Source organism: Cryptomeria japonica, chromosome 2 (genome assembly GCF_030272615.1).
Source record: "Cryptomeria japonica chromosome 2, Sugi_1.0, whole genome shotgun sequence".
In the NCBI taxonomy this organism is placed as follows: Eukaryota; Viridiplantae; Streptophyta; class Pinopsida; order Cupressales; family Cupressaceae; genus Cryptomeria; species Cryptomeria japonica.
In genome coordinates, this window is record NC_081406.1 from 318305853 (window position 1) to 318323295 (window position 17443).

Consider the following 17443-nt stretch of genomic DNA (forward strand, 5'->3'; position numbering starts at 1 on the left):
TACTTTGATTTAATCCTCCTCTTGTTATTAATCCACAATTCATCTACTTAGAAAGCGATAGAAATTCACAAAATTTGGTCAAAGGATTCATAGTTATTATTTTTAGATGATGGTCATCTTTGCATTTTTTTTCTTTTAACACATTTTATTCAACTTCAAGTTTATCTGACATGAATTTTTAGTAAAAGATTTTTAATGGAGATACATAAAATGTTGATTTGAAAGCCAACTTAGTGGAGAATCAAAACAAATAAGCTACCCAAGACATTTGTATTCTTGATAGTCTGCAATCCTATCACAGAGATATGGCCCAGCAAGTGAATTATTTCATTTGATTGCCTTCTATACATATGACTTTGGTGCTTAACTCCATAACACTAAGAATAAATTAGAAAAAGAGAAGTGAAACAGTAAAAGGCAGGATTACAACCTGGAATTCAATGATTAATGATGCCTCAATGTCTCTCCTTCAGTTTTGGACAATTCTGGCACTGACAAAATCTTCCAGGACTGTTCTCTCAGTATAAAACCTATATAATTGCCAAAATAGGCTCAAATTTCGTCTCAGTTCACTCATATGAGATGGTGTACATGCACTCCAAGCTCTTTGGAATGCACCCCAAGTTCAGGAAGTTGAGTTCCTTTAGTGAACATAATTAACAGCCAAGGGTCAGATTTGATGGTCGTATGAATCTATTTTCACATTTAGAAGTAAAAACTAATCAAAGTTTTTTGGAAGACTAGATGAGCAAAAGGGGGATATTTTGGGCAGACTGTCAAAAATTCTGAAGGGATTATAGAAATATATATTTGGAGCTCAACGTTTTTTCTTAGCCTTCTACCATGAAACCTTCTTGACAGGGGTCAACCATGAAATTTAGACCCTATAATAGCAGCCAGAACTACTAGAGCGTACATCAGACAAAATCCCCACCTCTTTTACCGAAAACAATGCTTTAATTCCTTCACATTATGTGTTACTGTGTCTATACATCAAATCGCCATATATGGGTCACTGTAAAAATTCAATCTTTTGCTTCAGAAGATTCATTATAGGAAAAGATGTAACTGAAAACAGATGCAAATAGCAGAAATTCAAGTGATTCATTTTCTTTTTATGCAATGTCCCTGTCCGATTATGCAAAATGTAAAATCTATGTAGTATTAAACGATTCAAAACCAATATCAATACAGAAACCACAACCATAACTGCATAAGATATACCCCCCATATACTTGATTGGAAAAGAAACCATTTTACTTTGGGAATTTTGACTAGAAAAGAACCAGCTAAAAATAGGTGCAAGACTTTACATCAATTTTTCTCCAGCACTCTCAACTTTGCACTCCTACATCTCGTGTTTACATTTTCCTCTTCTTTACTGGGTATTATAGGTCGTTTTGTTAGAATCTTGCCATATTTGCCTTCTACTATGTGTTGCATCCATTCTTCACAGGAATCATCATTAGAAGCCTCTAGAGTTATTCTTTTTCTTCTGTATTTATTATATCTGGTCTTACCAGATATATGAACAAAATTTGCATCATATTCTGTATCATTTTTTTTAGAAGGATCCTTATTAATGATGTTCAAAAATGACTGCTTTACTATTCTGTCCTCCAAGCTATGAAAGGATATAACTGCAAGCCTTCCCTTTGATGACAGACATGTGAAAGCCTCACTAAGAGCATTTTCTAAAGTCGTTAGTTCATCATTTACTGCAATTCTCAATGCTTGAAAGACACGAATAGCTGTCTTCATCCACCCTTGCCTTCCTGCAAATATTTGGCAATAGACACCAACATCAAAAAATTTACTCAAAAACTATAAAGCCTTACTGTCTCATCTTCATGCTATAAGTATACCGTACTGCTGAAAAACTTTCATGGTCAGTTTTCTCTCTGTTGACAGTAGTAAATAGGGAAAGTCTGCCACTTTGTTGAGAAAGGCATAAAATTATAGACTAAAGATGAGATGTCAAAATACTGAAGCAGCAGCCAAAAGAAACACCAACTTAAGAAATATCCTCTTTGCGTCTCCCCTCCCTGTTGGTTAATCTTGCCTACATGAACATAGACACCAAAATATTAAAGACATTTGTACCTGAAAATTTGAAAGCAATGTTACGCACAAGCTCCACCAACTCGGAAGTAGAATGTATGCCACCAGCTAGACGAGCTTCTGCAATCTTTCTCTGAATTATACGCCACCGACTTTCTTCTCCATAATCACGTAAGATGCGTCCCAGCTCTGCTTCGGGCCATGTGTTTACTATTTCTTCTGCTCTGAGAAGAGCCTGTCATGTACCTTCACTTGTCAATCATCTTCTACAAGACTCCTAAAAAGTAAAAGCTGGTATGACCATTACATCTGAAACTACTCTCAACATACAATTAAACTAACTAGAGCACAGAGGCTTCACAGAACAAGAAAGATACAATATTCAGATTCTTCTAAAAAATATTGTTACGAAGAACTGATTTGAAGATTTCCTGGAAATATTGTATATTTTAAATGAGGCACTTTTAAAGGTGTTGAACCTAATTACTTTTCTAAGATCTTTCCAGTAAAGTAGCATATCAAGGGAAATTGTTACAAACTACATAATTTTCATATTTTACCTAGATATAATAAAACTGTAAACTTGGTTCCTGATCAAGTGATAACTTCACAAGCTAATCCAGCTTCTTTTTTCTCATAAAAATAAATTTAACACCTTCAGCAATAGACCACTGAATCCGGTTTCACCTATTTTGAAATAATTGAGCTGTTTCATTACAATTACTTTTAAAACATGTGTTTACGTGGTTAATATTAGATTTGCAATCCATGCATTACTAAACTTGAATGACATCAAAATCTTTAGTAATACATTCCATTCAAAACATATTTGATATTAGTCCTTATCTTTCTTAGCGCTGCTAAAAGAATTAAGTCAATCTATTTCTTTGTAACGACCTGTCATCTTACACAGGCATTCCAGAGTGAAGTAGAATAAAAGAATCTAGAAGCATTTAAAAAAAAAAGAATTTAGCCCGGTTGAAAAGCTAGTGATGACATTTTTACAATAATTTTCAATATTTGTAAAAAAAAATTCATAAAGATTTTCGAAAGCTAAGGACGATACATTCAAGGCCTCAAGAATAAGAATCAAAGACCTTGGTGTGACAAAGAAAATTGTAGTAAAATATCCTTCTATTGAGAATGCATTTTATATTACTGTGTCTTACTAAGGACTAAAACACAAGATTAATTTTGACTTTCTATTGTCAAATGTCCCCCTCAATTTTTTTTAAATTTTTTCACACAGTACATTCACCCATTAGCGTTAGCATGATAAAATGTAGAGAGCAATACAAATTCGCGGTTGGACCAACCACTTCCACTTTTCAGCGGAATAGAGAAAATTGGAATTTAACTACTACTTGGCGGTGTAACCAGCCAATTACAAATCCAAAATGATTGAAGTAAACAAACAATCACTCAATCACTTATTCAGTGGGGTAACTGTAAATAACAATAACTATCTACTCAACCACTTATTCAATGGGAGGACTGGAAATAACAATAACTATCTACTCAACCGCTTATTTAGCAAGTGGACAGGAGTACAATGAAATAAGATAGGCAGCCAAGCCAGCCTCTTCCACTTATTCAGTGGGTATTGTGAAACAATCCAGAAATAAAATAGCTGTTAGTACTACTAATCAGCTTTACAATACATAACATGGATTTTCAGATCAAGAAATATCACTGCCCAAAGCTGCAAATGATGTTCAATTCACTTCAAAACTACAAGAGACTAACTACCCAAAAACAACCCCCACACTACAAAATTCTAAATCTGATATACTTTTCCAGCAAACTGAAAAACACAAACCAGCAACACCAAATCACACTAAAATGCTCACAACTTCTCCCAAACTCAACAAAATGACTCAAAATTGAATGCAAATGAATTCTAGGAAGGAGACACCTTAGCCAAGACCGACAAACAGATGCAAACCTGCTCAAAACATTAATACATACATTCCAAGACAGCCCCAGACATGGTACGGCCTGGGAAGGGGGCGATTTGCTATAATTAATTCACAACTCCAAATTAGACTCTGAAAACTAACATGAAGGATCACCTAGGGCTTAGGAAAATATAGCAAGAATACCCAGAGGCCACAAAAATTCACCCTTGGACTTATGATGAAAATACCACTTTAGCTCTACAACCGACCTGCAATCTGAAAACTCACACACCCGAAAACACATTAGAAAACATCAAAAGTTACTACATCAACGAACTCCATCTGTTCTTCAGTGTAAAGAATAGTCTCACAATCTCAACTAGTTGCTATCTTTCAAGCAAGAAGCCAAGAACCAACTAGGAGGTATGCATTCCTTGAATGCAATCAATCGGAATTTCGGCAACACATCGTTGCGAATAAACATGGATACCAAAAACAAGAGCCCAACGCTCTTATTTATAACTTTTTGAAGCTCCAAGTTCAAATTCATCCCTCCAATTGCCATGAAATGAAATGAAATTACATCCAATTTGGACACCCAAGCAAAAATAATATTTGCCTTTATTTTAAATCATGTACTTCTCCAAAAGGGACGCCCACTTAAGTCAATAATACTTTATGAAATATTCATAAAGTGAGATATGGCATCCAAGGAAATAAAGTGAATTATTTCATAAAATTAACATATTTCTCTCTAAGGCATCCATCATGCCTTAAAAATAATTCACTTGTAAACTATTTTTTCTCAAGCATAAATCGCCCAAAATAAGCTCCAAAAATGTTGGACGACAAACTATTCAAACTGACCTACCAGAAATAGCCATCCGAATTGACCTGTTGAACCCCTGCTAAAAATAGTACTGCTAAAAATAGCACTTACTAAAAATAGCATACTGTTAAAAATAGTAAGTGTTTCCAAAGTGACTTTAACCACATTCTGAGCAGCTATCACAACTTACTAAAAATAGTAAGTCCGGAAAAGTCTTCAGATTCATTTGCATGTTACACCATTGCAAAGCTCTCTAAAAACAAAAAAAACCAGAGAAATAAGCTGCCCACGCCTCCATTTACTAAAAATAGTAAGTTCATCAAACTTCACTACTTGCTATGCATGTACTATCATTGCGAAGCTTTCTGAAAACCCAGAAGGAATCCAGAACCAAAACTGACAAACTCTAACATGCAAGCCACCAAAAATGCCGAAACATCTCCTTAGATGTAGGAAACCCTAATTTATGCTCCTTATTAGCCTATGGGTCTCCGGGATAGGCTAACGGCCAACTAAACTGGTCACTGTTGAGAAGGGGACATTACATTTTGTTTTGATAATGCAACTTAAATTGCTTCAAAGAATAAATGCTTCCATCAATCTAACAAAAGCATTATACAACAAGTCTCATCCTTAAAAACCAAAGAAGTTAACATATGAGACTAAGCAACAAAAGGAAAGGGTGCAAGTTGTAACATCTTTAAGGAAATAGAATTTTAAAAATAGCTAACTCCTACTTGAACAGACTTAGCTCTCCTATGCTGAGGAGGAAAGGGTCCCTATGCAAAGTATCATTACATGTTGACTTCTACAGGAATCCAACAGCAGTTAATTGTAATGCATGCAATAAAAAAATTGCAGTTGTCCTTGATCATCAAAGTAACTCTAATGACAGGACCTCTTCAAAGCAGAAGGTACTAGACAAATAATTAAATTCAACTTGAAATAAAGGCCAAATGTTTTCTTTAAAGGACATATCCAAAAGACATGATCCACAGATTCCTCTACCAACAATATTGCTTAGAGAATTTGTAGCCCAAATTTTTGAAGTCTTGACTTGGATGCCAAACTAGAATGGATTACTAACCACCCCAAAACTTTGTTGGAAAGAAGAGTATAATTTCTATATAGACATGCACATTGTATCCACGAACCCCCACCTCTTGTTCAATGCAAAGCAAGAGATGCAATGTGTCTCATTGAGTTGCAAATGTCACAAATTGCACAAGGCATTCCATTAAAACTCCATTTCCATTCTCTCCAAAAAGGAACTATTAACTTGTAGCTGCATTTTAAAAAGACAACTTTCAAAATCATTCTATAAAGATCTTGAAACAAGTTTGTCCACTCTATTTAACTTCAGCTCAATTTTAACTCGGCCAATTTTTCTTTAATTGAAACTAATGACTTAACCAATCCATGAAATGGAAAAAAAAAACACTTTTCTAACTAACTCTTTTCCAGCAAACGTGGTCAATGACTAAGCTGACCTCTTGAAAAGTGAATGTCCAAATAGATCTTAAAGCTAGATCTCAAGTATCCTACAATCCTAAAAATTTCCAATGAATAAAGGCAAACACAAAATTCCAAGAAGCCCCTTCTTTAAATCATTTTTCTATTGACACATTTCAATTTATCCTTTTTGAATTTGATGATATTGTTGTATGAGGAAAGTTGCTTAATGGGTCAATTTCTTCTAAAAATGTGGATGGCAATATAAAAAGACACTATTATTTGTGTCTAGCACAAATAAACACATGATAATCTAAAAAGATAGTAAGCAATCATCAATTTTCTACATTTACCCTTTAAAAGGCATTAAAACATTATCCTTGATTCCAAGTACCTAGGCAACAATATTAGTCAAAATCAAGTTACATGGCTTGTTGAGTACATGACGAGACCACTAGTTCTAGGCCCAAGTAAGCCAAGACAAGGCCATCCAAACTGAATCGCATACCTCAGCAATTTTTCTAACAGAATTGTGAGATTGTCAAACTCATCAAGTCTCCTAAAATTCAGAAGCTATAAAATAATTTCCAGTGTAGCGTTAGCACTTGGGATAACTTCTCATCACTCCTTGTTTACTATTTACTACACTACCAATTGAAATAATATATAGACACATAGTAATACATACCAAATTGATTGTACAATAATAACATAGTAAATGCTACTTGCTTGCTTGAGCTATTTGCCTATCTGGTTGAGCTACCTGGCTGTCTGGTTGAGCTGAATTGGATGAATATCTTTAAGTTACTGATTATTCTTCAATTTTTGGTTGAGTTACTTGTTTACTTGGTTGAGCTGCTTGGGTGTCAGTTTGAGCTACTTGCCTACTTGCTTGAGCTACTTGCATGCTTGCTTGAGCTATTTGCTTATCCGTTTGAGCTACCCGGTTGTTTGGTTGAAGTTCCTGGTTGTGTGTTTTAGCTAGCTGCTTGTCTTTGCTACCTACAACTAAAATGAACAATAATCAATAACTTAAAGATATTCATTCCAATTCAGCTCAACCAGACAGTAGGACTTGCTTGAGCTACTTGCTTGCTTGCTTGAGCTACTTGCCTACTTGCTTGAGCTATTTGCCTATCTAGTTGAGCTACCTCGCTGTCTGGTTGAACTGAATTGGAATGAGTTACTGATTATTCTTCAATTTTTGGTTGAGCTACTTGTTTACTTGGTTGTGTTGCCTGGGTGTTAGTTTGAGCTACTTGCTTGAGCTACTTGCCTGCTTGTTTGAGCTATTTGCCTATCTGGTTGAGCTACCTAGCTGTCTAGTTGAGCTGCTTGGTTGTGTCTTTGAGTTGGTTGCTTGTCTTTGTCACCATCTCTCGCCCTGATGATGGATCATGGTGTTTGATCCGAAACATTGGCAACATCAAAATCTACACGGTCAAATCCAAAAGAATTAGAAACAAATCATTATGGACTAGGGAAATTTCATGAATTTAAGTAGGCAAGTAGCTCAAACTAACATCTAGGCACCTTAACCAAGTAGCTCAACCAAAAATTGAAGAATAATCATTAACTTAAAGATATTCATTCCAATTCTCTTTTCAAAAACCAACCAACCATCCTTTGACATCAATGACAAAATCTGTAGCATGCTCCTCATCAACCTATATAGCATCTTTGAGATCAAAATCCCACCATGAGGTTGGAGTCTAGTGATACTCTAGGATCTATCAATCTTGTAGCTACAAGGCACTATGTATAGGCACTTTGTAGTACAAATAAAATAAAGCGTTCAGCCCATGAATTGTACAAATGAAAAGTTATTCTAAAATAGCATAATGCAATGTAGCATGTAAGCTTTGCTAGTAACTGATTCTTTGGTAAGTTTTGTATGAAGTTGTTAAATTTATTGCTAAGAGATTTCACTAAATGATAGTCTTGTATGATGTGAGTGGATGGTAAAATGTTACTAACAACACTACATTCCAAATTATTATTAATATCAAAAACATGTTTAATCATAGAGATTGCACCATCATAAAAAGCTTTGAAACCTTCAAAAACTTAGTAAGACCTCAAAACAACTACAATAAACTTGTTTGTGTTCCAGAAGGATAAAAAAACTTTTTATCAATGTATTGACTTGTATAAAGTAGAAGTAAAAGATAGACAAAACACATTTTAGGATAGCCATGCATAATAAGCATACCAAATCACAATGACCAAGACTTTGATGTCTCAAAGATTGGACATCTTGGTGCAATAATGGGTTATATATAAACATCAAGCAAATGTTTTTATGTCGCCAAAGGAATTTTTTCTACAACTCGTGCAAAGGATAAAATATTATAGAGATAAAAGATGAACTAGAAATAACATTACCTCTTCACTTCTAGTAATGAGACTGGTTAAAAAAAATGAAAGTAGCATTTCCATATTCATCATAAAAAAATGAAAGTAGCATTTCCATATTCATCAAGCAAAGCAATGATATGACAAAGAGCCTAAAATATTATAAAATTCAAGCCATTTAGCTAGGAATATGAGTTATTTCTTTCCAGAGAGCTGATTTACAACGCTACCACCATAGAAAAAGATAGCCCATCAAATGTTATTTGGAACAAATCACCGACCAATCTTCAAAATAGCAAACGTAGTTGTGTAGAAAATCAAGAATGATAAGGACATTCAATGTAGATAAGAAGTAGACACAAAATTTAACCATTTGTGACAGGATATTGACGATACTAACAGAAATCCAAGCATCTAAATATATATAAATTAAACCATGATAAAGTAGATACAAAATATGAAGTATGAACAGCAAGCTAAAATATAACAATAAATTGATATCTCTTTGGATGGACCCCCCACCAAAATAAAATAGATTTAATGTTATTCGTTGTTAATTTAAATTGAAAGATCCTTTCATGTGCACATTGAAAAAAAAATTTAACAAATTATTCATCTATTTGTATGAACTCGTTGAAATTTGTGTAAATACTATTTATATAGCGTGAAATTATAGACCGTATTTGCAAATTGCAGCAGTGTTACAGCAAAAAATCACCTACCTCTGGCTCAAACTCATTGCCTCTCAACTCCCTAAAAGTTTACGATTAGTTGCACCTTCTATGCACGTACTAACAAGCTCATGTTTGTAGTCATGCCCTAAAAATGTCACTAAATTACATCATTGATAAAATATCTTGCCATTTTGCAGCTTCTGAGGATTTCACAAGTTGGCGATAGATCAATTAAGGTTTCAAACACAACTTAAACATGATTTTTAAGTGATTTAAATACAAAAAAATCATTGAAAATCGTAGTCAACTGTTTTTTAAATAGACGGAATTATGAGGGAGAGGATCACTAGCAGAACAAATTCGCAAAAAATCAGGTATAATCCTGATTTTTTAAGTTTTTTGCTTCTCTGGGTTGAGGAAGTCCTTCCTCAAAAAACTCCTAAACAAAGCAAGTGAACTGTGATGGTTGCAAATAGCGTCCACCCATCCATGATGATGGAGCAGCCATCCTTATCCAAGTTTGCCTCATTTATTCAATCAACACACCTCACCTTAGAATATTCCCTATCAAGGAGAGTGATGTGTAGCCTATGTTCTCCAAGTGGGACAAATGAAGGACCAATAGTTGTCAAATCTTTGAACATTTGTTTGAAATAAGAAGAACATACCACAAAGGGCTAGGGCCTAGCTCAATTGCCAAGAGCTTCCAATGGTTAATCACGATGTCACGAGATCTAGTCTCCCCCCAGCCCACGTGGTACCAAAGAACGTGTCAGACCAGCGTCACCGATCACGTTAAAAAGTTTACCAGGCACATTGCAGTTTATAGGGGCATGCTGTAATATCCCTTGCTAGTTCTAACCTCAAACTGTTGATTAGAGGCTCAAGGAATATCATCAAACACTTTGCATACAACCTCTATGCTTGCTGGATTTGTGTTTCAATATGTTTATGCTTGCTTGGAATGATGTCAAATGTGATTGAAATGCTTGCAAAAGATATTTTTGAATACTTCTAGTGATGCATGATTGGTTGATAGTATAATAGAAATGATATACTAACTGTTTTTGACATTTCTCATACATATAAGTGACTGAAATGAACTTGTACAGCGAGTTGACATATTGTCAAACACTTTCCATGCAACCTAGGATAACCATATGCACCTACAGCAATTAGGTATTAATACAAACACTTAGCATGCATCTTTCAATTCCCAAATGCAAATCTTTATGCCAATTAGTCACTTACAGCAATTAAGCATTTTGAAAAACAAATGGCATGCAACCATGTATCTCCTTCATTTATATGCTAAACCATGTATAATGCTGATATACAACTAATCTAAATGCGATGCCAAGTCTCTTGGCTTACAATCAAAGGTCATTCCAATGACTGATATAAAATGTGCACCTACAGCACTATTGATGGCAGCGATCAGATTTATTTCTTTAGACAAATAAAAATGCAAGTAATGAACCTGAAGTGATATGCTGTTATAAATCGATGATGCCAAGGGAGACCTAGCAGCAATGAAGATGCCTCCACAATGAAGAATCTGAAGAAACACGTCCCTATTGTAGCTGTATATAATCTGCAAATTAAATGCTTGATTTCCTGTAGTACAATGGCAGCCAATTTGAATCTCCAAGTCTGCTGTAGATATATCTCCCAATCCTTCAAACCCTAGATGAAATCTTCCACCTATCAGCACAAATTGGACTCCTGGATGAAGCCCACAATCAAGCAATAATCTCAACTGGTATCTCACGGCCTCAATATTACACAAACACTGAAGAGTTAATGTTCTCCAATGGCTAGAAGTGCTGAAAACCCTTGGTTTCTTCCCACCACTCAAGAAAGAGGAATAACAAATGCTCAATCATAATCAATTCGATCTTCTCTTGGCACTTTATATATTTCTCATGAAAGGGTCGATTTCCCTCTAAAAAGCACCTTTTAAATCATTTAATAACATTACCAAGTTTGCAATTTATTAACAATTAATATCCTCCTTGGTTTAGGCACCTAAATAACTAAATAACATGGCCCCCCTTTAATGATGAATGGACCCTTGAGTTATAAAGTGCAAATATAACATTAAGATATAACTTTTGTATTAATATTTGACTTAATTTCATTAAATGTCCCTTATATCATAAAGTCCAAATATTAATCATTATTATTCACTTATAATTAATTATCATTAACGTATAACTTTAATAATAATTAAAATATCATAACTCCAATAATAACCATTATTTCTCAATTCTGCAGACACCATAGGGTAGCCCACTATGACAACTGTTCATCTGGATGCGTTACTAAAAATAGAAAGGGTCCCTCTCAATCAACCACTGACTTACCATAAATAGTAAGTGTGTGAAACTGAGCCAAACAAAGAGCAATCCTAAACACTTCTAACCTCCAAAATGGGAATAAGCCTCCTGCACTCCCAACTAGGACCCTTTGACCATCAGTCTTAGCCTACGAGGGACAATAATAGGCTAATCCAATCATAAATCATATCATCCCAAAAAGGGGACATTACAGTCCGCCCTCCTTGAAATTGCTTGTCCCCAAGCAATCTCAAAAACAAAATAACCCACTAGTCCACTCGGGTCCCAAAGGAAGAACTGTGTAATGTCCCTGCTAATACCAACTAGCTCCTGTAACACCAACATCAGAATAACTGACAGTACCTGCCAAACTAGAAGGTTGACAAAGTTTACTTCCCATAACTACGCAAGGTGAACTATCATACACGCTATCTAACAAATCCGCAGTTGAACCATGCATCCAAAAGGGGTCATGCACATGAGGATCAAAAGTAAAACTATAGGCACTACTCACTATGCAAAGACCTGAAAACTCCTCTGCAAACCCTGTCTGAAGACCCGATGCACTAGAAGGGTTCCAAACGCTATGATCAATGCTCATCTCGGGTTAAGAGAGTGATCAACATCTAACTTGAAAAGGGGATTATCATAAGACGATGTAGCATCTGCCTCAAACAAGGGGTTGTTCACAAATTGAACAATACCTCCATGTTGAACTATGTCATACAACTCTGAACCCCTAGAGTCATAAGTGGACGCGAACTCCTCTTGGATCATCTCACACTCCTCCTGAATAATCTCATGCTCTATCTTCCTACTCCCCTTACTAACGAGAGAGATAGTACGCAAGCTCCCATGCAAGTGTTCTGAACCGAAATCTGCAATTTGATATGAGGCTGTATCCACATCACTCACCTCATGGTAAGCAGCATCGTGTACAATCACCAGCGCACACATCAACAACTAAGGTACTACTGCTATGTACCTCATAGGATGGCTTAGAAGACATTGTAGAAACTGCTGATTTACAAAGTCTTCGCACTCTTCCTCTTCCACAGTAGTTGCATGTCCATCCAAAACCTGGTCCAGGGACTCATTCCCAACCAATGAATTTTCTGATTTATTTTCCAAGGTCTGATTTGCAAAATCAGACTCATCATGACATGAATCTACATCACCAATCTTATTTTTAGCACCCAAATCTTAAGTACCTTCATGTGGCAACAAACTAGAAGCATGTTCCTTAAGTGAAATGGCTGCTACCTCATGATAATGCAAAGAATTCTAACTGCTGCTACAAAAATCAGAACTGATAGAGCTTGTATCCTCTGCACATTCCTCATCTTTGGCACTTCCAACTTGTGTGCCAACGTTGGTAGATCCTTCCACAACATTTTTGTCATTTACTGACACGTCTACAACATGATTAAGCTCAATAGTTTGGCTACAATGTAAATCAGCACGTGTATAAGTCTCCTTAATCTCAATGGCTTCATCATGGGATCCCCTTCGTCCGTCCAAATGATGTGACTCGTGAATCCAATCATCTTCATGCAACAAGTGCATCTCCAAATCTGCCTCCTTCGTGGCTTCCTCTTCAATGCATCTAAGGTCTTCCTCAAGCCCCTTTACCTCATTATCTGTGCATTGGTGGTTAGGCTCCCAAAAACCCTTGCAAGTGAAGCATAGACCTTGTCTTCTCATTTCATTCCTGCTCATTATGGGAGTTCCTATAACCTGATCATTAAGTTTGGAAGTAGAACCACCTTCATAATTTGATTTAGTAGCTCTACCATACCTGCTCACACTATGCCCTTGGCTAAATGTTTTCCCTTCAAATGAAATTGCCTCATTATACACCCTCGTAATGTCCAATACCAACCCAGTCCTGTCAAGCCTCAAGATAACAACAAAGTCTAGAAAATTATTAAGAGTGTGTTGTGCTTTAAAAGCATCTGGCATATTCCGATAGTCCTCAAGGAGTCATGCAACTTCCTGTTCACATCTTTCCCTCATCTTAATGGCATCCTGATCAATCTCTTCCCCGGATTTCACTACAATACTGTAATAACCCATAACTTAAACTTGTGAGTGTTGGTTACTCAATTTCCAAGTGTGTGACCCCAATGATTTCCAACCCCAGCAGGATGGCAGGAAACCACTCTGATACCACTATAATATCCCTTGCTAGTTCTAACCTCAAACTGTTGATAAGAGGCTCAAGGAATATCATCAAACACTTTGCATACAACCTCTATGCTTGCTGGATTTGTGTTTCAGTTTGTTTATGCTTGCTTGGAATGATGTCAAATGTGATTGAAATGCTTGCAAAAGATGTTTTCGAATGCTTCTAATGATGCATGATTGGTTGATAATATAATAGAAATGATATACTAACTATTTTTGACATTTCTCATACATATAAGTGACTGAAATCAACTTGTACAGCGAGTTGACATATTGTCAAACACTTTCCATGCAACCTAGGATAACCAATATGCATCTACATCAACTAGGTATTAATGCAAACACTTAGCATGCATCTTTCAATAGCATGCATCTTTCAATTCCCAAATGCAAATCTTTATGCCAATTAGTCACTTACAGCAATTAAGGCATTTTGACAAACAAATGGCATGCAACCATGCATCTCCTTCATTGATATGCTAAACCAAGTCTAATGTTGATATACAACTGATCTAAATGCGATGCCAAGTCTCTTGGCTTACAATCAAAGGTCGTTCCAATGACTGATATAAAATGTGCACCTACAGCAATATTGATGGCAGTGATCAGATTTATTCCTTTAGACAAATAAAAGTGCAATATGCTGTTATAAATTGATGATGCCAAGGGAGGCATAGCAGCAATGAAGATGCCTCCACAATGAAGAATCTAAAAGAAACATGTCCCTGCTGTAGCTGTATATAATCTGCAAATTAAATGCTTGATTTCCTGTTGTATAATGGCAGCCAATATGAATCTCCAAGTCTGCTGTAGGTATATGTCCCAATCCTTCAAACACTAGATGAAATCTTCCACCTATTAGCACAAACTGGACTCCTAGATGAAGCCCACAATCAGGCAATAATCTCAGCTAGAATCTCAGAGCCTCAAAATTGCACAAACACTGAAGAGTTGATGATATCCGATGGCTGGAAGTGCTGGAAATCCTTGGTTTCTTCCCACCGCTCAAGAAAGAGGAAAAACAAATGCTCAATCATATTCAATTCGATCTTCTCTTGGCACTTTATATATTTCTCATGAAAGGGTTGATTTCCCTCTAAAAAGCACCTTTTAAATCATTTAATAACATTACCAAGTTTGCACTTTATTAACAATTAATATCCTCCTCGATTTAGGTGCCTAAATAATTAAATAACATGGCCCCATTTTAATGATGAATGGACCCTTGAGTTATAAAGTGCGAATATAACATTAAGATATAACTTTTGTATTAATATTTGACATTATTTCATTAAATGTCCCTTATATCATAAAATCCAAATATTAATCACTTCTAATTAATTATTATTAAAATATAACTTTAATTATAATTAAAATACCATAACTCCAATAATAGCCATTATTTCTCAATTCTGCAAACACCATAAGGTAGCCCACTACGTCCAATGTTCATCTGGATGCCTTACTAAAAATAGAAAGGGTCCCTCTCAATCAACCACTAACTTGCTATAAATAGTGTGTGAAACTGAGCCAAACGAAGAGCAATCCTGAACACTTTTGACCTCCAGAATGGGAATAAGCCTCCTGCACTACCAGCTGGGACCCTCTAATCGTCAGTCTTAGCCTACGAGGGTCAATAATAGGCTAATCCAATCATAAACCATATCATCCCAAAAAGGGGGCATTACACGTGCTATACCTTGTTGGTTGAAAATTTTGTACACCTAGGAAGGCATGCAAAATTGTGGTTTCAGCCACAGTGTGTGAGATATACTCTCCTAATTTCAAAGGGAAGGCTCCCCCTTTGCTTTCTACTTCAACAATTCAAAAATAAACTCCAACTCTAAATCTATTCTAAATCTGGGTGAAACTTTGTCTTGTTCTCTATTTTCAGAAAAGACACTTATTCTTTGCTCTTATTTCAGAAAAGAATCACATCTGAAAGCACAAATAAATAATGAAGTAAATTAAATAAAGAAGCAAAGTTTCCATAAAGGCACAAAATCCTTTGTTGCTTCTCCAAGACGGAAAAACAGAAAGAAAGCTCAAAGTCTTCAACCATCTACTCTCCTATCAACCTTTTTATATGATTTTCTGGTAACCTAGCATAGTATATAGTAGCTCAAACTCTAACTACATGATGCACCTCTTATGCACAAACATTATAAATAAAAGCAGCACAAAGCCTGCAAGCTACCCCCTTTGCTTGAGCGTCCTACAATAGTTTCAAAAGTGACAAGCAGCTCAAAGTCTGTAGTATCAAATCTTAAAACCAATCTAAAACTCCAAACAAAATAAGAAGCTCAAAGTCTGCAAGGTTGAGCTTGAATCCCTCTTGTATAACACCCCAAAACTCACAATCGATCTCCAGAAAATATCGTCACATAACACCTTGAATCAACGCAAAGTTTGAAAGCAATTTGCCTCTTTTAATTGATTGCAATCTAATTTACAACTAAGCTCAAAGTCTTAGAGTGTACATACAAACTAGCAGAGTCTTGTTGCATTGCCAAAAGATATCGATTACAATAGACCCCCTCAAGTATTTATAGGAGAGGAGCCTTGAGAAAAAGGTGGGAGGATCCCAACTAACTTGAGAAATTCTCTCAACCACCATGACTCATTCCAACTACAATCCTAATCTAACTCAACTTGTAGTTGCCTTACATGTAATTACATTTTACAAAAGTGCAAGTGAAAGTAACACTTGCAATTACAAAACTTGTTTTTACATGTAACTTGTCAAAACAAAATTACAAATGCATAATTGAAACTATTCTATGTATCCGAAGACATGACTCTAACTACATCATCCTTTGTCTGTGATGATCTTCATGGTGCTTCGGGATGCTAGAACTTGAAGTATTCAGGATTGGTGAAGACATCTCGAACCGGAACGGGAATTTGCATCCTTAGTGATCTTTGTGTCTTTGGCCAACGAACTTCAATCTTATCTTCTTGCTTGGGGTAATACTGGCTTTTCAAGAGGGAAGCTCTTTGCAAGGCTGAAGTAAGAAGCCTATCTTTGTCTTGAAAGCATTCTATGCTCTCAATCATTCATATCACTTATCCATCTCCTTGTATGACTCCATCATGTTGTTGTTCTTTCTCCAATCTTGGAATCTGCTTGCAAAATAAGGCCCATGCGTTAATTTATTGATTTGGTAGGCCGTGTGTGCAAACAGGACTGACATGGGTTAGACAAAGGGACTGCAAAAGTGGGGCCAAAGCTCAATTTCGGATTTTGAAGGCATTACATGTGTGGAAAAACAAGAGCATTGACTTGCAATTAGGGAGGATGAACATGCAACTTCATATGTGTAATGGGAAAATACAAGTTTGCACTTGTAATTAGACCCTAGAGACTCATTTTCAAGTGTTTTTTAGTGCATTTTAGACCAATTTCAGGTTTTGGGAGGCTAACTGCAAGTGGAAACCATTGCTTGCAATCGGGTCTCTGGACCCCGATTGCAAGTAAGCAAGCTTGTGTGACAATAAGAAAAATTTCCAAAGTTTGCTCTTGAAATCGGATCTTTAGAACTTGATGGCAAGAAGGCAAGTTTTACACATTTGAAACTATTTCTAATCGGATCTTGGAGACCCGACTACAAGTGCACATGGTTTGCAAACAAAAGGGTAGATGACTTA

General features: G+C 35.9%; 1 protein-coding gene across 1 annotated transcript in view; it reads right to left on the reverse strand.

Annotated features, from left to right (window-relative positions):
* Positions 1-1136: 1136 nt before the first annotated feature.
* Positions 1137-17443, reverse strand: part of LOC131027217 (uncharacterized) — a 58551-nt gene continuing 42244 nt past the window's right edge. The window contains exons 4-5 of the mRNA XM_057957223.2: positions 2104-2296; positions 1137-1775 (exon numbers count right to left, since the gene is read on the reverse strand). Coding sequence (XP_057813206.2) covers positions 1315-1775; positions 2104-2296 — 654 coding nt within the window. The 3' untranslated portion in view covers positions 1137-1314. The remainder of the gene's footprint in view (positions 1776-2103; positions 2297-17443) is intronic.